This window comes from Trachypithecus francoisi, unplaced genomic scaffold (genome assembly GCF_009764315.1).
Source record: "Trachypithecus francoisi isolate TF-2019V2 unplaced genomic scaffold, Tfra_2.0 Lachesis_group12, whole genome shotgun sequence".
NCBI classification, from domain to species: domain Eukaryota; kingdom Metazoa; phylum Chordata; class Mammalia; order Primates; family Cercopithecidae; genus Trachypithecus; species Trachypithecus francoisi.
Window position 1 is genome coordinate 54,566,718 of NW_022681457.1, and position 26,924 is coordinate 54,593,641.

General features: G+C 39.2%; 1 protein-coding gene across 1 annotated transcript in view; it reads left to right on the forward strand.

Annotated features, from left to right (window-relative positions):
- The first annotated feature begins 1,033 nt into the window (after positions 1 to 1,033).
- LOC117093721 (zinc finger protein 100-like) overlaps positions 1,034 to 26,924 on the forward strand; it is a 566,997-nt gene continuing 541,106 nt past the window's right edge. Inside the window, 3 exon segments of the mRNA XM_033229239.1 lie at positions 1,034 to 1,197; positions 3,156 to 3,248; positions 8,631 to 8,757. Of these exon segments, the coding sequence (XP_033085130.1) occupies positions 1,195 to 1,197; positions 3,156 to 3,248; positions 8,631 to 8,757 (223 nt within the window). The 5' untranslated portion in view covers positions 1,034 to 1,194.

The window sequence follows — 26,924 nt, forward strand, 5'->3', positions numbered from 1 at the left end:
TGTCAAAGATTTAGTTTTAAATGTTTATATACATTATTAATAATTACACATTCCTCACACATTACAATGATAATATTATGGACATATTGGGTTAATTAAATTGTTACAATGGATTCAACCTGTTCCTTGTTTGTTTTTCAAGTTTGTCTACTAGAAAATTTAAGATTCACATGTGGCTCACATTTTATTTCAGATTACCTCCTTTTTAAAATCTCAGGCTGCCTGTTCAAAAGACCAGAGCCAGGAAGGTCATAAAATCTGAAATCTTAAAATAATTATTGTTACATTCTTTTCATTTTTCAATAGCCACTATATATGTGTGTGTATATATATGTGTGTGTGTATATATATGTGTGTGTATATATATATACACACACATATATATTTTTTATTTTATTTTTAAATATTTAATTTATTTAAATATTTAAATAAAAATAAATATTTTTATTTATATAAAAAATATATATATATATATTTTTTTTTTTTTTTACACAGAGCTTTGCTCTTGTTGCCCAGGCTGGAGTGCAATGGCACAATCTCGGCTCACCGCAACCTCTGCCTCCCAGGTTCAAGAGGTTCTCCTGCCTCAGCCTCCCGAGTACCTGGAATAATAGGCATGGGCCACCACGCCTGGCTAATTTTGTATTTTTTGTAAGGACTGGGTTTCTCCATGTTGGTCAGGCTGGTCTCCAACTCCCGACCTCAGGTGATCTGCCCTCCCTCGGCCTTCCAAAGTGTTGGGAATACCGGCGTGAGCCACCACGCCCGGCCCCATGTATTATTTATAAGTGCATATGCCCTTATATACAAGGTTGAATGCAAATAACCTCTGCGGTGGGCCTGGCTCAGCTCGGGGAGGAAGCCCTGTCAGAGAAGGATGCAGCCTAGGCTGTCACTCTTCATTCAGCCCCGCATCGCATCACATCTTCCGTCAATCATGACCTGAGGGGGCGGGGATTTAAATGTTATCCAATCAGAGACGCCAGGCTGGGAACCGTCCAATCAGGCACGCAGGTGGAGCGGGCAGGGCGGCTTCCGGGTTTGGCGGGGCCTTTGTCTCTTGCTGTGGCCTGAGCTCCAGGTCTCGTCTTCACCGCTCTGTGTCCTCTCTTCCTAGAGGTCCAGGCTCTGTGGCCCTGTGACCTGCAGGTATTGGGAGAGCTACAGAGGCCAGGAACCCTTGGAAGCCTAGAAATGGTGAGAGTGCCGGGTCCGACATCCCGATAGAGGGGAGGGGCTGGTTGGAACCGGTGGAACGTGGCTGTGGCGGGACTCAGGCCTCTCCGCAGTCAGCTCCACAATCTGCGCCCCGAATTCTCCTTGCCCAGCTCGGCCTCAGTCCCCACCAGCCATAAGATGGCGGCTGCGCTGACAGCCGGGCCCCCGCACGTCCTGTCTCTTCCTTGCGCAGTGACTGTGCCCTGGCCTGGAGCCCTCTCTGGGCAGCTCTGGTTCCGCAGCGCAGAGTCTCTCCCAGACTGTGCAGGAACCACGGGAGGATCCTCACGGGAGAATCCTGACTTGGGGTGCGAGTTCATGAATGGGAAGAACTTTGGTCCTGGGTTCCTAGTTCCTCTTTTCTCCTATTAAAAATGTACAGGCTGGGCGGGGTAGCTAACGCCTGTAATCTCAGCACTTTGGGAGGCCGAGGCGGGCGCATCACGAAGTCAGGAGTTCAAGACCAGCCTGGCCAGCATAGTGAAGCCCCGTCTTTACTAAAAATACAAAAATTTGCCGGGCATGGTGGCACACGCCTGTAGTCCCAGCTGCTTGGGAGTCTGAGGCAGGAGAATCACTTGAACCTGGGAGGTGGAGGTTGCAGTGAGCCGAGATCGCGCCACTGCACTACAGCCTGTGTAACAGAGCAAGACTCCGTGTCGGGGGTGGGAAATGCGCAGAAGTCACCGCAAGAATATTTAAGAAATTAATCAAAGAGTGATTCAAACACTGTGTAGCACCCGGCTATGGTTTGTAATTTTTTGTTCATGGCGGGGCTTGAAGGAAAGACTTTTCTAAGGTGCGTGATGAAGAAAGCCAAATTCAGTAATTGGTTAGGTACAGTTGTGTAGTTTCTTAGTTTGTACAATAAAAGTGAAAATTTTCTGGTTATGTAATCGGAGCTTAATTGGCAGTATATAATTGGTTAAGCCTGAATTTTATGTCTTTCAATGTAGTAATTTTCAAAACGATGCGCTTGAGTTAGATTTTTTTTTTTTTTTTTTTTTTTTTTTTTTTGAGATGGAGTCTCGCTCTGGTCGCCCAGGCTGGAGGAGTGTACTGGCACAATCTCGGCTCACTAAAACTTCTGCCGCTGCCCGTGTTCAAGCTTCTCCTGCCTCAGCCTCTTGAGTAGCTGGGATTACAGGTGCCCGCCTCCCTGCCCAGCTAATTTTTGTACTCTTAGTAGAGACGGAGTTTCCCCAAGTTGGCCCGGCTGGCCTCGAACTCTTGACCTCAGGTGATCCGCCTGCCTTGGCCTCCCAAAATGCTGGGATTACAGGCGTGAGCCACCGCACCTAGCCGCGTTAGATCTTTTTAAAAGTAGGAACCCAGGGAGTAGAGACACCTCAGTCTAATTGCCTGCCACTCAATTATTTTCACACTCCATGGGGAACTGATTTTCTGCTGCATTTTTCACCAGTGTCCCAAGCAGGGTCTTAAATCTAACCCCCCGCCCCCCATTTCTCCAGCCTCACTCTGGCTTGCAGTAAGATACTAAATTTCCAGTTCTTTCTGGCGTTCCCAAATGGCAACTTTTCCTCCCTAATTCACATTATCAACTATATGTCCTTTAGTGTACTTTTTTTACGCTTTATTTTAATTAATTATTTTCTGACAAAGCATTAAATGGTGCTTTTAATAAGATTTGTTATCTGTTTGTAAGTATTTCCCATGAGAAGAAAGCAAAGAATAATGCCCCGACACTGTACTGTAAAAACTCTCTGTGCTGCTTCTCCTTGTATCTTCTCTGGGCACAGAGATCTTGTCTCAGGATGTTTTGGAAACTTTATGGGGTGATGTGTCCTCAGCCACCCTTCAGTTTTTTTCTGGTCCTGGGTTTCAGTACTGTCTGGAGATAAGCCAAGATATCTGCCATGGTTATGTCAGCTAGAGTGTCTAGTGGATATCAGCTTCTGGGTTATTTTCTCCCATAGGAGAACCTGAAGTCTGGAGTGTATCCTCTCAAGGAAGCAAATGGATGCCCTGGGGCTGAGAGGAATCTTCTGGTGTACTCTTTTTATGAAAAGGTAACCCCTTGAGATGTTAAAATTGTCTTCACCCAACCCAGCTTTCATTTCTTGGAGACACATTGCTGGTCAACCAATCAGATTCTGGTATTGAGGGGAAAACAAATAATTTTTGCCACTGGATTCTCTAAGGGGGCAGAAAAATAGTGAAATAAATATAGCGAAAGTGAAATAGTGGAAAAAAGTGGAACAGAAAAAATAGTATCCCAAAAGACAACAGGAAAAAGAAAAACACTGACCCCAGTGAGATGGTGTAAGAACTTGCAAACTTAAATGCCCATGGGACAGTCACTGGGGCATAGTGTGGTGTCTCCTGAGTGGGTGGTTCTTGAACACATAAGTGAGCAGGAGTGGGTGGAAGACTGTCGCAAGTGACTGAATGGCCTGATTTGAAACCGGAGTCAGACACATCTGTTTTTAATCAGCACTGCTACTCCCTGGGTTTGTCACCTTGAAAAGATTTGTTCACTTATTTTAACCTTAGTTTTTTAGCTGTAAATTGTATTATATTAGTAGGGCTTGAAAGGTAACAAAATATTTTTCAAAGGCATAAAAGTGGTGGGTTTAAGAAAAAAGTTGGTATCTAATAATATATTTCATTCATTAAAAATTCTCTATTTCCTTTTTTTTTCCCCAGGTGAGTTTAGGAATTTTCTCAGGTGTGTTTTTTATGGCTGGGTGATTTCAGACAGAATTCTAAGGCTCAGCTGTTAGAATGCTACCAAGGAAATGAGTAGGGAAAATCTCTATTCCATTTTTTTTGGAGAAAATAAATACATTTCTATAAGAAAATGTGGTAGATAATTGGTGAGTTACATAGATGCATGAAAACATCAGTTGCTCTTTTTGCAGGGTAATTAAGCATTATATGGAGTGATACAATTAAATAGAATTTAATCCTTGTGTCCAAAAGAAATTTGGGCAACTGTTTTATGTTGTTACTTCTGGTATCATCACCTGAAGGGCTATTTATGGAGTGAAGATTTGTTATTATTTGTGTTTCTTTTACTTTGCTAAGAATATATATTTATCTTCTAATATAATTATTCTAAAGAACTTTAAGAAATTTGTTTAAATTGCTTATTAGTATATGTTATAAAATTGACAGGGCAGTGGCAAAAATAGATTAAAGTTACATAAGCTCTGGGATTTAAGATTCTCTTAGGTAAGCTTAGGAAAAACAGAACTGGAAATACCTTGGTGGCAGAGAGAACAGAATTCTACATAGGGTCCTTTCCCTGCCCAAATTCTGTTCAGATTCATCTTTTTTGGAGGCCTTATTTATGTCTGGCCCCACTCCGGAGCCTTGCCTCACAAAACTGATTCATAAAAATCAGAGTTTTGGGTGGGTGTGATGGCTCACACCTATAATCCCAGCACTTTGGGAGGCAGGCAGATCATGAGGTCAGGAGTTCGAGACCAGCCTGACTAACATTGTGAAACCTCGTCTCTACTAAAAATACAAAAATTAGTCCCGTCTGCTCAGGAAGCTGAGGCAGGAGAACCACTTGAACCTGGGAGGCGGAGGTTGCAGTGAGCCAAGATCGTGCCACTGTACTCCAGCCTGGTGACAGAGCAAGACTCTGTCTAAAAAAAAAAAAAAAAAAGATTGGAATTTTGTCTGGTGAATCCTGCTGCCTTTCTAGAGCTGGTGCTCACAATTTTCTGAAACCCAAAAACAGATAAATGAGAGAAATAAACTATTTATTTTAGGATCTTATTTTTTAAATTTTATATTAAAACCAGTGCTTACAGAAGCGTTCCATTTAGCGACTTGTTTTCTATTTCTGCCAGCATAGCAGTTGTTCCACAAGCCACAAAAAAGAAAATATATACATAATAAAAATTCCTTTAAACTACATTAAACTTTTTCTATGTTCTTCTCATCTGCCTATATTTAGCTTTTATTCTATACATTTAAAACAAAATCAATGACAGAGAAACAGAGGAAGAAATAAAAATGCTGAACCCTTTATCTAAATCCTGGGAATTATTGAACACTTAGTATCAACTTTCAGGGTGTTATTAGGATTAAATCACATAATGTGTTATGCCCGGCACAGTGCTCTGTAACATACTCTTAAGCCCATAGTACCTGCTTAATAAACATTGCATTAGTATGTGTGTACATGTTATTTTCCAAAGGCAGATTTATTCAGACATCGCTGCCTTCTGTTCGTTCTGTAAACTTTAAACAGCCAGCAAGAATATAAAACTTTAAGATGGAGATTGGTTTTATTTGTACCAGAAGTATTTGTGTTGTGACAAGAGTGCTGAGTGTAAGGGACTCTGTGCTGTGTCTGCTTCTCTAACTAATACGAATAATGAGCCCAGTGGGAACAATATCAGCATTGACAGGGAACTCGTTTGAAACACCCATTCATGGACCCTTTTCAAACTTGCATATTCACATTACATAGAGTGGGGCCAAAATTACCAAGCGAGTTTTAAGCTCTTTAAAGTTTGAGAGGCAATGCTTAGCTAAGTGGTTATCAGCTCCGTCTTTTTTGTTTTGTTTGTTTTGTTTTTGTTTTTGAGACAGGATCTCACTCTGTCACCCAGTCTGGAGTGCAATGGCGTAATCTCGGCTCACTGCAACCTCCGCCTCCTGGGTTCAAGCCATTCTCATGCCTCAGCCTCCTGAGTAGCTGGGATTACAGGCACCCGCCATCATTCCTGGCTAATTTTTTGTGTTTTTAGTAGAGATGAGGTTACATCATGTGGGCCACGCTGATCTTGAACTCCTGACCTCAGGTAATCCATGTGCCTCGGCCTCCCAATTACTGGTGTGAGTCACTGTACCTGGCCTCTGCCCAGTCTTCTAATTAGGATTACATGGCAGAAATCTCTGTACTTATGCCCTTTCCACGGATTTTGTTTATTGTTGTGGGTGGAAGCATCCATGTTGTTTTAATGAAGGGCCTCATGTGACTCTAAGGTGAGGCCAGAATCAAGTATGAGGGCTTCAATATACATTCATGAGAGCTAAGTGCCACCTTTGCACTAAAGGGTGGTCACAGAGCCTGTTCTGTTTGGGTTTGGTAGGGACAGGGGAGTGTGGCTCATACTTCCATTACTGTAGCAGAAATTGCTGTCACCGGAGGACAGGAAAAGAGAAACATACCTTTATATTCATAGAGCAGCTCATTGTTCCTGAATCTCTTCTATTATAAAGGACAGAGAAATGGGTGGACGTTTTCTGCAGGACTTTCTTTCTGTTTGTGTGCGTGATGGTAGCAGACGAAAAGGTGGTGCTGGCCTTTTTAAAGGAATATTCTCAAGATGCAGGTGTAACTTGTCCAGAGAGTGTTATCTAAAAAGGATTTTCAGAGAGTGAGAGAAAAAATGGCTTTTTTTCAGCTGAACATGTCTCAGATGAAGAGCTGTGTGCACTCTGCTTCATGGAATGCCATGTGTTTAGTACTCGCAAACCTTTACTTCCCTACTTGTGTTTTTCCTCCCTAAGGAGTTTGTTTTTTTTTTTTTTTTTTTTTTTTTTTTTTTGAGGCGGAGTCTCGCTCTGTCTCCCGGACTGGAGTGCAGTGGCCGGATCTCAGCTCACTGCAAGCTCCGCCTCCCGGGTTTACGCCATTCTCCTGCCTCAGCCTCCCGAGTAGCTGGGACTACAGGCGCCCGCCACCTCGCCCAGCTAGTTTTTGTATTTTTAGTAGAGACGGGGTTTCACCGTGTTAGCCAGGATGATCTCGATCTCCTGACCTCGTGATCCACCCGTCTCGGCCTCCCAAAGTGCTGGGATTACAGGCTTGAGCCACCGCGCCCGGCCAGGAGTTTGTTTTAACTACATTTAAAAATTCTTATAATATTCAAGGCTTTCTGCAAAACTTTTCCTTTCCATATACCAGAGCTTTCTCTACATTCTCTACATCATGGCTTCTTATATGCCATGCAGAATTCCTACCATGAATTTATAATCGGCGCTATTAAAAATGTTCCCTTTGTGGCTGTTAAACATGGGGAGATGTAAATACTCAAGATTCCTATTGGGGGAAAGCTGGGGTCCCTAGTAAAGATGGAGAACATGTAATATTGAGGTTTCATCTGTTTTCTCTATTAACTCTATGCAGAACAGGATTAATAAAATTCTTATTTAAACAGAATACCATTTATTGCCCAGAAAGTTCTGAAAAAAATTATTAGGAGATATTTGCTCTCTAGGGTGCTAAAGAAAGACTACTTAAAATCACTATTAAAAATAACAGAACATGGGAGATATCTGTATCTTGAACTTTGTATAAAACTATGTATCTTTATAGTTACATTCAGACTATAATTTACTGTTTGAGGGGCAATATCTTAGCAGTGATGCCATGTTCTTCTATGTGCATCAGTACATCATAAAAATTTGCTGGGTGAGTGTGGTGGCTCACACTTGTAATCCCAGCACTTTGGGAGGCCGAGGCGGGTGGATCACCAGAGGTCGGGAGTTTGAGACCAGACTGACCAACATGGAGAAACCCCATCTCTACTAAAAATACAAAATTAGCCGGGCATGGTGGTGCATGCCTGTAATCCCAGCCACTTGGGAGGCTGAGGCAGGAGAATCACTTGAATCCGGGAGGCGGAGGTTGCAGTGAGCTGGGATGGTGTCATTGCACTCCAGCCTGGGCAACAAGAGCAAAACTCCATCTCAAAGAAAAAAAAAAAAGAAGAAAGAAATTTAGAAATTCAGACTTTACTCCAGATCTTCTGAAGAAAAAAAATCTGCACAACAGGACCTCCAGTTTATTGTTCACCTTTAAAGCTGAGAGGTACCTTCTAACTCAACATGTCTTTTTTGTTTGAAAAATATACACAACTCAAACTTTGTGATGTAAATATAGCAGTCAAAGTGTACAAATTTTTGTTTATGCCCTTAATTTTATACTTCTCATCCACAGAAGTATCTCATATATACTGGTGTTATGGATCTTATGCCATTCTCTTCTCTCAGAGTTCGAGAAAACATTAGATAATATTTATGTGTTAAAAATGATTGGGGCCAGGCATGGTGGCTCACGCCTGTAATCCCAGCATTTTGGGAGGCCAGGGTGGGTGGATCACCTGAGGTTGGGAGTTAGAGACCAGCCTGACCAACATGGAGAAAGCCTGTCTCTACTAAAAATACAAAATTAGTCAGATGTGGTGGTGCATGCCTGTAATCCCAGCTACTCAGGAGGCTGAGGCAGGAGAATCGCTTGAAGCCAGCATGTGGTGGTTGCTTCTGTCTCAAAAAAAAAAAAAAAATTATTGGATAATTTCAGTTATTCCTGTAAGTGAGAAGCAATTCTCTTTATTCTCTCATTTCACTTTAATTCAAATAATAAATTCTGCCCATGGCCACTTGGTAAATATACGTGTGTCTTGTGTGCTTGTGTTTTTCAGGGGCCGTTGACATTTAGGGATGTGGCCATAGAATTCTCTCTGGAGGAGTGGCAATGCCTGGACACTGCTCAGCAGGATTTGTATAGGAAAGTGATGTTAGAGAACTACAGAAACCTGGTCTTCTTGGGTGAGAATAACTTTAGTACACAATTACTCATATACCCTAAAAGTTTCATTTCTCTTTTTTTTTGTAGAATAATTTTTGGTAATTTATGCTTTGCATATATGAGTTTCTGATACTTGTTCTTAAGAAAATCTTGAGGATTTATCCATGTAGAAAATAATTTTTTCAAGATGTTTTATCTTGACTTAAACTTTCCACATTCCTGGGCTGATCTGTATCCTTCACTCTAGATTAGTGGCAATTCCAGAAATTTAGTGGCATAAAATATTGTTGCCCATATCTTAAAATATATTTGCCACCACCAATTTTTGATTAATGAATACCAGGTAGTGAAATTAAGAACCTACAAATGTAAAATATTTTCCAAATACTTAGAAATTTCTGTTATAAATTAGTATTTTAGGATTAATTTTCTAGAATATTCTAATACATCCTCTTTACTAAGCATAGTACTAGGTTGGTAACTGAAGAATATGAGAAAGATTCATGTTATTTATTTTTAATAAAGCAGGTATTGCTGTTTCCAACCCAGACCTGATCACCTGTCTAGAGCAAGGAAAAGAGCCCTGGAATATGAAGAGACATGCAATGGCAGATGAACCCCCAGGTAGGTGAGAGTGAACACAACAGACGACATGAATGAGAGGTCCAAAAAAAAAAAAGAGAAATCCAATGCTTAAAATGTTATTTGAGAAGCTGTGTTGCAAAGCAAATATTTTCTGGGAAGCCTGAGTTTTGTTTTTGTTTTTTTTTTTTTTTTCAATTTTTCTCTTGCATAGGGGCATCTTCTGTCTTATGCTTTTAAATTCTTTAAGGATTCTTTCCCTTTGGTGATCTCCCTTCAAGTTTGCTGTCAGAACCAAAGTCCTCTTCATGGCATACGAGATTCACAATCTGACTGCTTTTCCATTGTTTTTGGGGACACACAAATGTCTACATGATTTTGAGAAACTCTATGTTAAACTATTTTCTTTTCTTTTCTTTTTTTCTTTTTTTTTTTTTTTGAGACTGAGTTTCGCGCTTGTTCCAGGCTGAAGTGCAATGGTGTGATCTAGGCTCACTGCAACCTCCGCCTCCTGGGTTCAAGCAATTCTCCTGCCTCAGCCTCCCGAGTAGGTGGAATTACAGGCACCGGCCGCCATGCCCAGCTAATTTTTTGTATTTTTAGTAGACACAGGGTTTCACCATGTTGGGCAGGCTGGTCTCGAACTCCTGACCTCAAGCGATCTGCCTGCCTTGGCCTCCCAAAGTACTGGGATTACAGGTGTGAACCACTGCACCTGGCCGAACTATTTTCTTAGTTCTCTTTTTGTTTCACGTCTGAAAGGTGTAAGAGGTAGTGGTTTCTGTTCCATTGTTTGTTGTTGTTGTTAACTTTTCTGCACATTCTATTCTGTTCTTATTACTATATTCTTGATATATAGTTTGAAATTATAAAGTATGATGTCTTTCTACTGTGTTCTTTTTCCTCACAATCGCTTTGGCTATTTGAAGTTTATTGTAGTTTCTTACAAATTTTAGAATTGTATTTTCCATTACTGCGAAGAAAAATGCCACTGAAATTTTGATAGGGAATTTATTGAATCTATAGATTACTTAGGTAATAGGACACTTTAACAATATTTATTTTTTCAATTTGTAGACATGCAATATTTTTAAATTTGTGTCTTCTCTAATTTCTTTTATTAATAACATGTCTTTCTTTGTAAAGATTTTTTACTTCCTTGGTTAAATTTATTCTCAGAAATTTATTATTTTAATGCTATTTTAAATTGTTTTCTTTCTCTGTTGGATAGTTTGTTTTAAGTGTATGGAACAATAACTTAATACTTGTGTGTTAATTTTATGTTTTGCTAATTTACTGAGTGTATTTATTAATTCAGACAAATTTCAATGTAATGGTCATAGTTTTTTACATATAAAATCATATGATCCACAAACAGCAACTTTTTGCTTACTTGTCTTCAATTTCAATGGTTTTTTAAAAATGTTTTTGACTCATTATTCTGCCAAATGCTTCCAGTGCTACGTTAAAATAGAAGCATTGACAATGGGCACAATATTGTTTTGCATTAGTGTCTGTGAATTTGAAGGAGCAAACAACTCCTCAAGCTTCTATAAACTGGTTTCAGTAGGTAAAGATCTTTTTCTGTTATGTCTCCAGGGTCATAGAATGCTCTCTGGGTTTATAGTGGAAAGGGGGTGTAGCTTGGTCACAAGGCTGCTGGGACTGCACTAGGGTCTGCCTTTTGTTGGCTTGTTACAGGGGCTTGGGTAGTTGTAATTCCCATTTTATTTTTGGACAGACTGAATATCCTTCAGGACTTTGATCTGTAGAGCAGGCAGTAAGGCAGGTTTCTGCAGTCAGGTTCATATATAATGGCCCTTATATCGGGATGTGAATGAGTATGGCTTTTATTGAGTACCAGAGAGGATTACTATAGTTATGCAGACAAATTCTTTTGTAATGGTATATCAGTGTTGCACAGCAGATTCTATGAGTAAATATGTCACTTATTATTGTGCAGTTTCATATCAGTATTTTGTTAATGTAGATTTCTTAACATCGAGTTATTGTGTTTTTTTGTTTCACTTTTGTATTATAATTTTGGACAGCTTGCAATTCGGTTTATCTCTTGTAATTAAGAGATAAATCAGCCATGTGTCTGTCACAACTAGATATATATGTGTGTCTGTTTATCTATAAATATGACCCCAATATTGGCTATGGCTTATCTTGTATATGTTCTTTCTTAACTAATTTTCAGTGGTTTTATCTCACCTAAGTGAGTAGTCATGGAAATATTTTCACCATCTATTTTCACCATGTGTTTAATGATGGTGTTTCTCTCACCTTTGTGTGAGAGAAACACACACAAAGGTGAGAGAAACACTTTTGTAATTTGAAGGTAATTTTTGAAAAGATTTATAAAACTGTATTTTTTTCAGTTTTTCCTTTAGAAAAATTAATTGTTGTAAAAACACATAATATTTACCATCTTAAATCTATTTAAGTGTACGTTTTAGGGCCAGGCATGGTGGTGGCTCACATCGGTAATCCAGGATTATTTGAGCTCAAAAGTTTGAGACCAGTCTGGGAAAATATGGAGATATGTTTTGCAAGATGTTTTTTAAAAATAGCCATGCATGGTGTTGTACATCTGTGGTTCAGGCTGCTTGCAAGATTGAGGTGGAAGGGTTACTTGAGCCTCAGAGTTTGAGGCTCAAGTGAGCCGTAATTGTACACTGGAGTGTACACACTCCAGCTTTTTGACAGAGTGAGACTCTGTCTCCAAAAAAGAAAAAAAAACACAACTCTACATTTCAGGCAGTCATGTTAATTATATTCACATTGTTATGCAAAAGACTTTTAGATATTTTACATTTTGTGAAACTAAAACTCAATACCATTAAATAACAACAACCCATTTTACCATCTTTGTAGCCCTTGACAAACACCCTTCCTCTTTCTGTTTTTATGAGTGTGACTAATTAAGATATCTCATATAAGTGGAATCACACTGTAGCCATCATTTCGTTACTGGCTTATTTCAGGTGACATAATATTCTCAAAGTTTATCTTAAAATGTGACAAGATTTTCTTTTTTTTCTTTTTTATTTTTGAGATGGAGTCTCCTGTCGCCCAGGCTGGAGTGCAGTGACGCAGTCTCGGCTCACTGCAACATCTGCCTCCCGGGTTCGAGCAATTCTCCTGCCTCAGCCTCCCAAGTAACTGGGACTACAGGCGTGTGCCGCCATGCCTGGCTAATTTTTTGTATTTTTAGTAGAGACAGAGTTTCACCATGTTGGCCAGGCTGGTCTCGAACTCCTAACCCTCAGGTGATCTGCCAACCTCAGCCTCCCAAAGTGCTAGGATTACAGGTGTGAGTCACACCCGCTTGGCAAGATTTTCTTTTTTAAGACTGAATAATATTTCACTGTACACATGTTACATTTTTGATGTGTTTATAAATCAAGAGACAACTGGGTTGCTTCAGCCTTTTAGCTTCTGTGAATACTAGTACAATAAACATGGATGTTCAAATATGTCTTCCAAGTCATGTGTTGCATATTTTAAATTGCTAAACAGGATTGCTGTATTTGATGATAATTCCATTTTTAATTATTTGAGAAACATTTATAACATTTAAAAATAATGACTGCATCTTTGTTTTCTACCAACAATCAACATAAGTTTTATTTTCATTGCATCATCAACAGATTTGGTGTTTTTAAATAATTTATAGTAGTCATTGTAGTGGGTATGACATGATTGCATTTTTCATTGTTATTTTTATGTGTTTCTCTACAAATGATTAATTTTGCGTGTCATTTCAAATGCTTTTTTCATTTGTGTATCTTTTATGATAAAAATTTAGTTCAATTGTTAATTTTCAAATGAAGTTATTTAACTTATTGAGTTTTAAGAGTTTTATATATATTTGAATATTAACTATCACATGTAATATGGAAATATTCTTATCCATTTTCTAGGAGACATTTTCACTCAGTTAAATGTTTTGTTTTAATGTGCAGAAATTTTGAAGTATAGTATAATTTTTTTTTTGTTGCTCATGCATTTAGTGTCTTATCTAAGAAAATGGTGCCAAGACCAATGTCCTGTTTTCTTTCTATTTTTTTCTAAGAGACTTATTAGTTTTTTTATGTCTAAGTATTTTACTTAAAATGTTTTTGTATGTGGTTCAAAGAAATGATCCAATCTTATTTTATTAGTATTCATATTTAGTTTTTAACATTATTTTTTGAAAAGATTTTTATTGTTTACTCTTGGCAGCTTTGTAGATCATTTGATTATTTACAAAAGGTTTCATTTCTGGGCTCTGTATTCTGTTCTTTCATCTGTTTATCTGACTTTGTGTCAGTATTACACTGTTTTTGTTACTGTAGCTTTAAAATTTTTATTGTTATTATTTTTGAGATGGAGTCTGGCTCTGTCACCCAGGCTGGAGTGCAGTGGCTCAATCAGCTCACTGCAGCCTCCTCCTCCTGGATTTCAGCGCTTCTTCTGCCTCAGTCCCCCCGAGTAGCTGAGATTACAGGCGTGCGCCACCATGCCTGGCTAATTTTTGTATTTTTAGTAGAGACAGCGTTTCACAGTGTTGACCAGGCTGGTCTCAAACTCCTGAGCTCAGGTGATCCATCCACCTTGGCCTCACAAAGTGCTGGGATTACAGGCGTGAGCCACTGCACCGTGCCTAATATGTTTAAAAATCAGGAAGTTTAATGCCTGTTTATTCTTTTTCATGGGTGTTTGGCTACAGTTCATAATCAAATTTAAAAATTTTAAACAATATTTATGTAATAAAATTGTGCTATTGTGATTTTTTTTTTTTTTTTTTTTTTGAGACGGAGTCTCGCTCTGTCGCCCGGGCTGGAGTGCAGTGGCCGGTTCTCAGCTCACTGCAAGCTCTGCCTCCCGGGTTTATGCCATTCTCCTGCCTCAGCCTCCGAGTAGCTGGGACTACAGGCACCCACCACCTCGCCCGGCTAGTTTTTTTTTTTGTATTTTTTAGTAGAGACGGGGTTTCACCGTGTTAGCCAGGATGGTCTCGATCTCCTGACCTCGTGATCTGCCCGTCTCGGCCTCCCAAAGTGCTGGGATTACAGGCTTGAGCCACCGCGCCCAGCCCCTATTGTGATTTTTATAGAGATAATATTAAATTTGTTTACCACTGTAGGTTGTATTGACAACTTAACTAAATTAAACTTTTTGAACCTTGAGCTGAAGAGTGTGTTTGATTGATTAACTGATTGATCGATTCGAGATGGAGTTTCACTCTGTCGTCCAGGCTGGAGTGCAATGGCATGGTCTCAGCTCCCTGCAACCTCTGCCTCCCGAGTTCAAGGAATTCTCCTGCCTCATCCTCCTGAGTAGCTGGGATTACAGGTGCCTGCAACCACGCCTGGCTAACTTTTGTATTTTTAGTAGAGACGGGGCTTCACCATGTTGGCCAGGCTGGTCTTGAACTCCTGACCTCAAGTGATCCGCCCACCTTGGCCTCCCAAAATGCTGGGATTACAGGCATGAGCCACTGTGCTTGGCCTTAATTTTATTTTATAACTCCTGGGCTCAAGCAATTTTCTTGGCCTCTCAAAATCTTAGCATTACAGCCGTGAGCCACTACATTCGGCCCATGTGTGTTTTTTTTTAAAATATATTACTGGATTTGACAGTTTTAGTTTTACTTTTTTTTTTTTTTTTTTGAGGCGGAGTCTCGCTCTGTCGCCGGACTGGAGTGCAGTGGCCGGATCTCAGCTCACTGCAAGCTCCGCCTCCCGGGTTCATGCCATTCTCCTGCCTCAGCCTCCCGAGTAGCTGGGACTACAGGCGCCCGCCACCTCACCCGGCTAGTTTTTGTATTTTTAGTAGAGACGGGGTTTCACCGTGTTAGCCAGGATGGTCTCGATCTCCTGACCTCGTGATCCGCCCATCTCGGCCTCCCAAAGTGCTGGGATTACAGGCTTGAGCCACCGCGCCCGGCCGCTAGTTTTACTTTTTTTTGAGACAGAGTCTCACTCTGTCGCCCAGGCTGGGGTGCAATGGTGCGATCTTGGCTCACTGCAACCTCTGCCTCCCAGGTTCAAGCAATTCTCCCGCCTCAGCCTCCCGAGTAGCTGGGATTACAGGCACCCACCATTATGCCTGGCTAATTTTTGTAGAGACAGGGTTTCACTATGTTGGCCAGGTTGGTCCTGAACTCCTGACATCAGGTGATCCGCCCCCCACGACCTTCCAAAATGCTGGCATTACAGGTGTGAGCCACCGCACCCAGCCTAGTTTTGCTTTTAATTTTTAGTTTCATTTAGTTTTGGTCAGAAAACACACAGTGTATGATTTTGGTCTTCTTATATTTATTGTTGTTTTGAAACAGGATCATACTCTGTCACCCAGGCTGGAGTATAGTGGCATAATTTTGGCTCACTGCAACCTCAGCCTCCTTAACTCAGATGATCTTTTCTTCTTCCTGAGTAGCTGAGACTACAGACATGCACTATCATGCCTCGCTAATTTTTTGATTATTTGTAGTGACCCAGTCTCACTATGTTATCCAGTCTAGTATCAAACTTCTGGTCCCAAGTCATCCTCCCACCTTCATCTTCCAAATTGTTGGGATTAGATGTATCAGCCACTACTCCCAGGTGGTATTCTTTAAAAAGACTTTTTATGTGTCCTAACAGAATATATCACATCCAAATAAAAATATTGTATATTCTCTTGCTTTTAACTGTAAAGTTTTTACATGCTGGTAAGCCTAGTTGGTCTGTGGCATGGCTTGGATGTCCATGTTCTGCAAGGCTCATAATACTCAATATTGGATGTGGAACCTGGTAGGAGGTGTTTGGGTCATAGGGACAAATTCTCATAAATGCCATGGCACCATCCTTTTAGTAATCAGAAAGTTTTCACTACATTAATTCAAATGAGAGCTGGTTCATTAAAATAACCTGTCTCCTTCACCTTACACTTGCTCTGTCTCTTACCATGTGATATGTCCAGCTACTTTGTCTTCCACTAAGATTGTAAGTTTCCTGAGACCCTCCCCAGAAGCAGATACTGACTGGCACACACTATATAGTCTGCCAAATTGTAAGCCAAATAAACCTTTTTACTTTATAATTTATCCACTCTCAGGTATTTGTCTATATGCAAAATAGTTAATACAGTCTATAATGTTGTCTGTTTTCTTATTGATCTTTTATCTAAATTTTTATTTATTATTGCAAATGGGATCTTGATGTCTACAATTATTATGTTGCTATGTATTTCTTGCTTTACCTTTGCAAAAATATGCTTTATATATTTTGAGTCCTGATGTTATATATACATATACCTATAAACATAAATAGATATGATAGTTATAGATTCTTGACCCATTTGGCCATTATATAATATCAGTGTTTGTCTCATGTTAGTTCTTGACTTAAAGCATATTATATTCAATATAATTACTATCACTTCACTCAATTATGATTACTATTTGCATGGAATATAGATTCTTTTCATTCTGTTACTTTCAGCCTATTTGACTCAATGCTAAAATGAGTCTGTTATAGACAGCATATTGTATGCTTTTTTACTTAAACTACTCAGGCATCTTATTTCTTTTTCTTTTTATAAATTTATTTATTTTTGAGATAGAGTCTTACTCTGTCAACCAAGCTAGTTTGCAGTGGCATGATTACAGCTCACTGCAGCCTCAACCTCCCAAACTCAGATGATCTCATCTCAGCTTCTCAAGTAGCTGGGCTGCAAATATGTGCCATCATGCCCAGCTCATTTTATTGTTTTTTGTTTTAGTAGGGACAGAGTTTTGCCATGTTGTACAGTGTGGTCTCAGACTCCTGAGTTAAAGTGATCAGCCCCCCTGGGCCTCCCAAAGTCCTGGGATTACATTTTTTTATTAAGTAGTTTAATTAATTTGTATTTAAAATGATTGCTTAAAGAAATAAAGTTACTATTACCAGTTTCATTGTTATTGTTTTTAAAAAAATATTATTTTTTGTGTATTCTGGGGTACATGTACAGGATTTACAAGTTTGTTACGTAGGTAAACATGTCCTGTGGTGGTTTACTACACCTATCAATCCATCACTTAGGTATTAAGCCCTGCATGCATTGGCTATTTATCTTGATGCTGTTTCCCCTACTCTGACAGGTTCCAGTGTGTGCTGTTCCCCTCTATGTGTCCATGTTTGTTTTTTTGTTTTTGAGACAGAGTCTTCCTCTGTCGCCAGGCTGGAGTGCTGTGGTGTGATCTCAGCTCACTGCAACCTCCGACCCCCTGGTTCAAACGATTCTCCTGCCTCGGCCTCCCAAGTAGCGGGGATTACAGGCATGCACCTAATAATGTTTAGCTAATTTTTGTATTTTTAGTAGAGATGGGGTTTCACCGTGTTGGCCAGAATGGTCTTGATCTCCTGACCTTGTGATCTGCCCACTTCAGCCTCCCAAAGTGCTGGGATTACAGGTATGAGCCACTGTGCCTGGCCCATGTGTTCTTATTGTTCAGCTCCCACTTATGAGTGAGAACATGTGGTTTTTGGTTTTGTGTCCTGCATTAGTTTGCTGAGGATAATGGCTTTCAGCTTCATGCATGCCTTTGCAAAGTACATGATCTTATTCTTTTTTATGGTTGCATAGTATTCCATAGTGTATATGTACCACATTTTCTTTATCCAGTCTACTATTGATGGGTGTATGGGTTGATTCCATGTCTTTGCTATTGTAAATAGTGCTGCAATGAACATCCACATCCACCTACCTTTATAATATAATTATTTATATTCCTTTGGGTATATATCCAGTAATGGGATTGCTGGGTCAAATGGTATTTCTGGTTCTAGGTCCTTGAGGAATTCCCATACTGTCTTCCACAATGATTGAACTAATTTACGTTGCCACCGACAGTGTGAAAGTATTTCTATTTCTCCACAGCCTCACCAGCGTCTGTTTTTTCTTGACTTTTTAATAATCATTATTCTTACTGGCATAAGATGGTATCTAATTCTGGTTTTGATTTGCATTTCTCTAATGATCCCTGATGTTGAGCTTTGTTTTTTGGCCACATAAATATATTCTTTTGAGAAGTGTCCATGTTCTTTGCCCACTTTTTAATGGGGTTGTTTGTTTTATTCTTGTAAATGTCCTTAAGTTCCTTTTAGACTCTGGATATTAATCTTTGTCAGATGAATAGGTTGCAAAAATGTTCTCCGATTCTGTTCACTCTGTTGATAGTTTTTTTGTTGTTGTTGTGGAGAAGGTTTTTAGTTTAATTAGATTCTATTTGTCAAGTTTTGCTTTTGTTGCAGTTGCTTTTGACGTTTCGTGATGAAATCTTTGTCCATGCCTATGTCCTGAATGGTATTGCCTAGATTTTCTTCTAGGGTTTTTATAGTTTTGGGTTTCACATTTAAGTCTTTAATCCATCTTGAGTTAATTTTTGTACAGGTGTAAGGAAGGGTTCCCATTTCAGTTTTCTGCATATGGCTAGCTGGTTCTCCCAGCACCATTCATTAAATAGGGAGTTTGTTCCTCATTGCTTGTTTTTGTCAGATTTTTCAAAGGTTAGAGGGTTGTAGATAAGCAGTCATTTCTGAATTCTGCATTCTTTTTCATTGGTCTATGTGTATGCTTTTATACCAGTACCAGGCTGTTTTGGTTACTATAGCCTTGTGGTGTAGTTTGAAGTCAGATAGCATGATGCTTCCAGCTTTGTTCTTTTTGCTTAGAATTGTCTTGGCTATATGGGGTCTTTTGGGTTCCATATGAATTTTAAAATAGATTTTTCTAATTCTGTGAAAGATGTCAGTAATAGTTTAGTGGGATAAGCACTGAATTACTTTTGGCAGTATGGCTGTTTTTACAATATTGATTCTTTCTATCTTTTCCATTTATTTGTGTCCTCTCTGATTTTCTTTTTTTTGTTGTTGTTGAGACGGAGTCTCGCTCTGTCGCCCAGGCTGGAGTGCAGTGGCCGGATCTCAGCTCACTGCAAGCTCCGCCTCCCGAGTTTACGCCATTCTCTCGCCTCAGCCTCCCGAGTAGCTGGGACTACAGGCGCCCGCCACCTCGCCCGGCTAGTTTTTGTATTTTTAGTAGAGACGGGGTTTCACCGTGTTAGCCAGGATGGTCTCGATCTCCTGACCTCGTGATCCGCCCGTCTCGGCCTCCCAAAGTGCTGGGATTACAGGCTTGAGCCACCGCGCCCGGCCATAAATGACTCTTTATTATTTTGAGGTATGTTCCGTAAATACCTAGTTTATTGAGCATTTTTAACATGAAGTTATGTTGAATTTGATCAAAGACCTTTTCTGCATCTATTGAGACAAACACATGGATTTTGTTTTTAGTTCTGTTTATATGATGAATTGTATTTATTGATTTGTTTATGTTGAAAAAGCCTTGCATCCCAGGGATGAAGCTGACTTGATCTCGGTGGATAAGCTTTTTGATGTGCTGCTGGATTTGGTTTGCCAGTATTTTATTGAGAATTTTTGCATCAATGTTTATCAGAGATATTGGCTTGAAGTTTCTTCTTCTTGTTGTTATATCTTTGCCAGACCTTGGTACCAGAATGATGCCTGATCTTATAAAATGAGTTAGAGTGAAGTCCCTCTTTTTCTATCATTTGGAATAGTTTCAGAAGAAATGGTACCAACTCCTCTTTGTACCTCTGGTAGAATTCAACTGTAAATCCATCTGCCCCTGGGCATTTTTAGTTTGTAGGCTATTTATTACTTCCTCAATTTCAGAACTTGTTATTGGTCTTTTCAGGGATTCAAATTTTCCCTGGTTTGGTCTTGGGAGGGTGTGTGTGTCCAGTAATTTATCTATTTCTTCTAGATTTTTCAGTTTATGTGCATAGAGGTGTTTATAGTATTTTCTGATGGTTTGTATTTCTGTGGGGTCAGTGGTGATATCCTCTTTATCATTTTGTATTGTGTCTATTTCTTCTTCTCTCTTTTGTTCTCCATTACTCTAGCTAGTGTTCTATATATTTTATTAATGTTTTTTAAAAAATAGCTCCTGGATTCATTGATTTTTTTGAAGGGATTTTTGTGTCTCTATCTCTTTCAGTTTCACTCGGATTCTGGCTATTTCTTGTCTTCTGTTAGCTTTGGGGTTTGTTTGCTCTTGGTTCTCTTCTTCTTTTAGTTGTAATGTTAGGGTGTCAATTTGAGATCTTTTCCAGCTTTTTGACGTGGCTATGTAGTGGTATAAATTTTCCCCTTAACACTGCTTTAGCTATGTTCTAGAGATTCCAGTACATAGTCTCTTTGTTCTCATTGGTTTCAAATAATTTCTTGGTTTCTGATTTAATTTTATTATTTACCCAGAAGTCATTCAGGAGCAGGTTGTTCAATTTCCATGTACTTGTGTGGTTTTGAGTGAGTTTCTTACTCTCAAGTTCCAATTTGATTGCACTGTGGTCTGAGAGACTGTTATGATTTCAGTTGTTTTGCATTTGCTAAGGAGTGTTCCTTCCAATTATGTGATCACTTTTAAAGTAAGTGCCATGTGGCACTTAGGAGAATGTGTATTGTGTTGTTCTTGGATGGAAAGTTCTCTAGATATCTGTCAGGTCCATTTGACCCAACGCTGAATTCAAGTCCTGAATATCTTTGTTACTTTTCTGTCTCAATTATTGGTCTAATATTGGCAGTAGGGTGTTAAAGTCTCCCACTATTATTGTGTGGGGGTTTGTTTAAGTCCCTTTGTAGGTCTCTAAGAATGTGTTTTATAAATCTGGATGCTCCTTGAATTGATTCCTTTAGCATTATGTAATGCCCTTCTTTTTCTGTTTTGATCTTTGTTGGTTTAAAGTCTATTTTGTTAGAAACTACAATTGCAACTCCTCCTTTTTTCTTTTATTTGCTTGATGAATTTTCCTCCATTCCTTTATTTTAAGCCCGTGTGTGTCTTTGCGTGTGTGATGGGTTTCTTGAATATGACACACCAATGGGTCTTGACTCTTTAACCAGCTTGACATTAGGTGTCTTTTAATGAGGGCATTTAGCCCATTTAAATTTAAGATTAGGCCAGGCACGGTGGCTTATGCCTATAATCACAGCACTTTGGGAGGCTGAGGCAGGTGAATCACCTGAGGTCAGGAGTTCATGACCAGCCTGGCCAACATGGCGAAACCCCACCTCTACTAAAAATATAATAATTAGCCTGTCATAGTGGTGCACATCTGCAATCCCAGCTGCTTGGGAGGCTGAGGCAGAATTGCTTGAACCTGGGAGGCAGATGTTGCAGTTAGCCAAGATTGTGCACTGCACTCCAGCCTGGGTGATAGAACAAGACTGTGTCTCAAAAAAAAAAAAAAGTTTAAGGTTAATATTGCTATGTGTGAATTTGATCCTGTTTTCATGGTGCTAGCTGGTTATTTTGAAGACTCTTTGATGTAGTTTTTTTCATAGTGTCATTGGTCTTTGTACTTCAGTGTGTTTTTGCAGTGGCTAGTAATGTTTTTTTTTTCTTTCCACGTTTAGCCCTTCTTTCAGGAGCTCTTGGAAGGCAGGCCTGGTGGTGATGAATTCCTTCAGCGTTTGCTTGTCTGAAAATGATTGTATTCCTCCTTTACTTATGAAGCTTAGTTTTCCTGGATATTCTTGTCTGGAAATTCTTTTCTTTAAGAGTGTTGAGTAGTGGCCCCCAATCTCTTATGGCTTGTAGGGTTTCTGCTTAAAGGTCTGTTGTTAGTCTGATGAACTTTTGTCTGTAGGTGATGTGGCCTTTCTCTCTGACTGCCTTATCATTTATTCCTGAATTTCAATCTTGAAGAATCTGATGATTTTGTGTCTTGGGGATGATCTTCTCATGGAGTATCTTACTGGGGTTTTCTGGATTTTCTGATTTTGAATGTTGGCCTTTCTTGTTATGTTGGAAAAGTTCTTCTGGATGATATCCTGAAGGATGTTTTCTAACTTGGTTCCATTCTCCCTATCCAAGTCTTTTTACATAATCTCATAGACCTCGAAGATTTCTTTCATTCCTGTTCTTTTTTCTTCAATCTTGTCTGCCTGTTTTATTTCGGCAAGATAGTCTTCAAACTCTGAAGTTCTTTCGTCAGCTTGGTCTACTCGGTTATTGAGACTTCTGGTTGCATTGTGAAGTTCTGATGTTGTGTTTTTCAGTTCCATCAGGTCATTTATGTTCCTCTCTAAATTGGTTGTTTTGGTTAACAGCTCCTGTCATGTTTTTCATGGTTCTTAGCTTCTTTGCATTGGGTTAGAACATACTCCATTAGTTCAGCAAAGTTCATCATTAACCACCTTCTGAAGCCTACTTTTGTCAATATATCTACCTCAGCCTCTGCCCAGTTCTGTGCCCTTGCTGGAGATATGCTAGTTGGGATCATTTGGTGAAGAGGCACTCTGGCTTTTTAAGTTTTCAGCATTTTTTGGTTTATTCTTTTCATCTTTGTGAGTTTTTCTAGCTTCGATCTTTGAGGCTGCTGACCTTTGGATGGGATTCTTGTGGGGACTTTTTTGTTTGTGCTGTTTTTGTTGTTGCTTTCTGTTTGTTTGTTTTTCTTTTTTTCTTTTTCTTTTTTTTTTTTTTTGTTTGAGATGGAGTCTCGCTCTGTTGCCCAGGCTGGAGTGCAGTGGTGCGATCTGGGCTCACTGCAAGCTCCGCCTCCCGGGTTCACGCCATTCTCCTGCCTCAGCCTCCCGAGTAGCTGAAGCTACAGGCACCCGCCACCATGCCCGGCTAATTTTTTGTATTTTTAGTAGAGACGGGGTTTCACCGTATTAGGATGGTCTCCATCTCCTGACCTCGTGATCTTCCTGCCTCGGCCTCTTAAAGTGCTGGGATTACAGGCGTGAACCACCGCGCCCGGCCTCTGTTTGTTTGTTTTTCTAACCATCAGACCACTTTTCTGTAGCACTGCTGTGATTTGCTTGGAATCTACTTCAGACCCTATTTGCCTGGGTTTCTCCCACACCTGGAGGTGTCAACCAGTGGAGCCTGCAGAATAGCAGAGATGACTGCTTGCTCCTTCCTCTGGGATCTTTGTCCTAGAAGGGGAATGACCTGATGACAGTGGGAACACTCCTTTATAAGTTATCTGATGATGTCTGTTGGGGGGCGGTCTCACCCAGTCAGGATGCATGAGATCTGGGAACCACTTAATAAAGCACTCTGGCTGCCCCTTGGTGGAGTGGCTGTGCTGCACTGGGGGAAATTCCGTACATCTGTACTGCCCGGATTGCTCAGAGCAGCAGGGGGAAAGACTAAGTCTGTTGATCTGCAGAAACTACCTCATTGTTTCTGTTTTACGTGTTTCTTGTAGATAAGTTTTTTCTCATTTTCTGTTTTACTAGCTTAATTTTTGTTTAACTTTATTGTTACATGCTTTTTCATTTTGATTTGCATACTTTCTATAAATATTATGTAATCATCTTGAAGTATAATGTAATTATCTTAAAATGGAGATTACATAAAACATCTTAAAGTTAAAAAAATAAGGCCAGGCATGGTGGCTCACACCTGTAATCATAGCACTGTGGGAGGCTGAGGTGGATGGATCACCTGAGGTCAGGAGTTTGAGACCAGCCTGGCCAACATGGTGAAACTCCGTCTCTACTAAAAATACAAAAATTAGCTGGGTGTGGTGGCGGGCACCTGAGACTGAGGCAGGCTAATCACTTGAACCAAGATGGCAGAGGTTGCAGTGAGCCGAGATTGCGCCACTGCACTCCAGCCTGGGTGACAGAGCGAGACTCCATCTCCAAAAAAAAAGTAAAAAAGATATGTTTACCTTCTTAAAAACTTTAATTAAATACAAGACCTATACTGCTATGTTTTCCAGTTTGTTATTGATATTGCAAATTATATTATGTATCTATAATGGATTTATATGCACCATTATTATGATAGTAAAAAATTCTGTGTCTGTATATTTACATTTAATAGAGAGCTTTATATTTACATATGGTTTTATGATGCCATCTAGCATCATTTTAGTTTTCAACATAATGGATTCATTTTAGCATCTCTGTTTGTTTATGTGCAGAGTCTATGTTTCTCAGACTGGATCTTGAACTCCTGGTCTCAGGAGATCTGACTGCCTTGGCTTCCTAAAGCTGTAGAATTACAGGCATGAGCCACTGTGTCTGGCTACCATGTAACATTTCTTGTAGGACTGTGCTAGTTGTAATGAACACCCTGAAATTTAATTTAGGAAAGTCTTCATTTTTATTTTGTTTTTCAAATAAAATAACTTTGAATTAAGTATTATTGGTTAGAATTTTTTTATTACATCACAATTTGGGAAGTTCTCAGCTTTCTTTTTCTTTAATTTACCTCTGTATTACTTTTTCCCTATATTTGTCTTCTAAGATTTATTTCATGAATATATTGATGTACTTGATGGTGTCCAATAAGTTTTACATTCCATATTTTTCTTTTGTTTTGCAATTTTATATTTGTATGTTATATGTTTTAGGGTATGCCACTTCACACCAGTTAACTGTGTTTTGATGTTTTTGTTTATATTATAATTGTGTATGACAATGTTTAACTCTGTACAATTTAAGACAGTTTGGAGCAGAATCAAATACAAATCAGCCATATGTCTATTGCCAATATAATTATCTCTGTTTCCCTTTATAAATATTATCTCTTTATTTTTTATGACATATATTTGTTATGTAGGTTTGTTGTGAATGGTTGTTCACTCTTGTCTAGGTGAGCAGTCATCTCCTTATTTCAATATCTGTTGTGAACCTATATTATTTTTGTGTGGAAGAAACACTCTTGGATTTGAAGATTATATACAAACTATCATAACTTTGTATCTTTATTAGGTATTGTTTATTTTTACTTGTCAGAACCACATAACAAAATTTATTATCAAACATTTTAAAATACGCTGTTTAGGCCAGGTGCAATGGCTCACGCCTGTAATCCCAGGTCTTTGGGAGACAAGGCAGGTGGATTGCCTGAGGTCAGGAGTTCGAGACCAGCCTGGCTAACATGGTGAAACCCTGTCTCTATTAAAAATACAAAAATTACCCGGGCATGGTGGGGCCTGTAATCCTGCTACTCAGGAAGCTGAGGCAGGAGAGTCACTTGAACCCGGGAGGTGGAGATTGCAATGAGCTGAGATCACGATGCCAGCGCACTCCAGCCTAGGTGACAGAGCAAGATTCCGTCTTTGAAAAAAATAAAATATGCTGTTTAATCTTACTAATTATATGACAATGTTATGCAACTTATCTCTAGAACATTTATATGTTGCAAAGCTAAATCTCAATACACATTAAACAAGAACCAATTTTTCTGATTTTCTGGCACTTTGCAAACACCACTCTGTTTTCTTTTTCTAAGAGTATAACTGCTTCATATATCTCCTACAGTCTCTTTCTGTGGCTCACTCATTTCATTTTGCATAATGTCATCAAGGTTTATCTTTCTAGTTGTTAGAATATTTTTGGCTTTTTAAGTCCTAGGTGATATTCCAGTATTTTTATATTTTAAATTATATATGCTGAATAATTTGGTGACAGAAATTTGCATTCCTTTTACCTATTGGCTTTCAGTAACAATGCTGCAATAGTTATGGGTAGGCAAATTACTTCATATGGCCATCCATGTGAACATTTATATATGTGCTAACTTCGATTGTATTAGTTCACTTATTTTTGAGACAGAGTGTTGCTTTCTCACCCAGGCTGGAGTGCAGTGGCGCAATCTCGGCTCACTGCAACCTCCGCTTCCCGGTTCAGGTGATTCTCCTGCCTCAGCCTCTTGAGTAGCTGGGACTACAGGCTCGTGCCACCAAGCCCAGCTAATTTTTTTATTTTTAGTAGAGACGGTTTCACCATGTTGGCCAGGATGGTCTCGATCTCTTGAGCTCGTGATCCGCCTGCCTTGGCCCCCCAAAGTCCTGGAATTACAGGCATGAGCCACCATGTCCGGCCTGTTAGTCTACTTTTTAGCCATTATACTCATACCAAATTGTTTTTATTCTGTAACTTTGTAATGTATTTTGAAATCAGGAACTATAATGACTTCAACATTGTTCCTTTTTTTTTTTTTTGAAGACTTTGAGTACTTTATTGTCTTTTGAGAGTCCATATACTACTTTTGGGGTTGCTGTTTCTATTTCCTCAAAAATGCAATGAGAATTTTTAAAAAATTGCATTAAATCTCTGTGTTACATTGAGCAGTATGGACATTTTCAAAACATTATTTCAACCTTTGAACAGGAGCATGCTGGAGAGTGTGTTTAATATCTATATAGTTGTAAATTTTTCAGGTTTTGTCTGTTTTATACTCATTTCATTTTGGTCATAGAATGTAATTCATAAATTTTCAGTTTTAAAAAATTTGTTAAGACTTCTTTTTTTGCCTACCAGGTGGTCTGTCAAGGAGAATGTTGTATGAGCTATTGAGAAGGGCATGCATCCTGATACTGTTGAGGCGTCTTCTCTATACCTCTGTTAGAAATAATTGTTTTATACTGCCTTCAAGTCCTCTCTTCACTTACTAATATTCTGTCTTATATTATTTTTATTACAGAAAGTTGGGTATTGAAATGCCCTACCATAATTATATTATTGTCTAGGTGTTTTTCCATTCTGTAAATATTTGCTTTATATATTTGGAAACTTAATGTGAGATACAAACACACAAA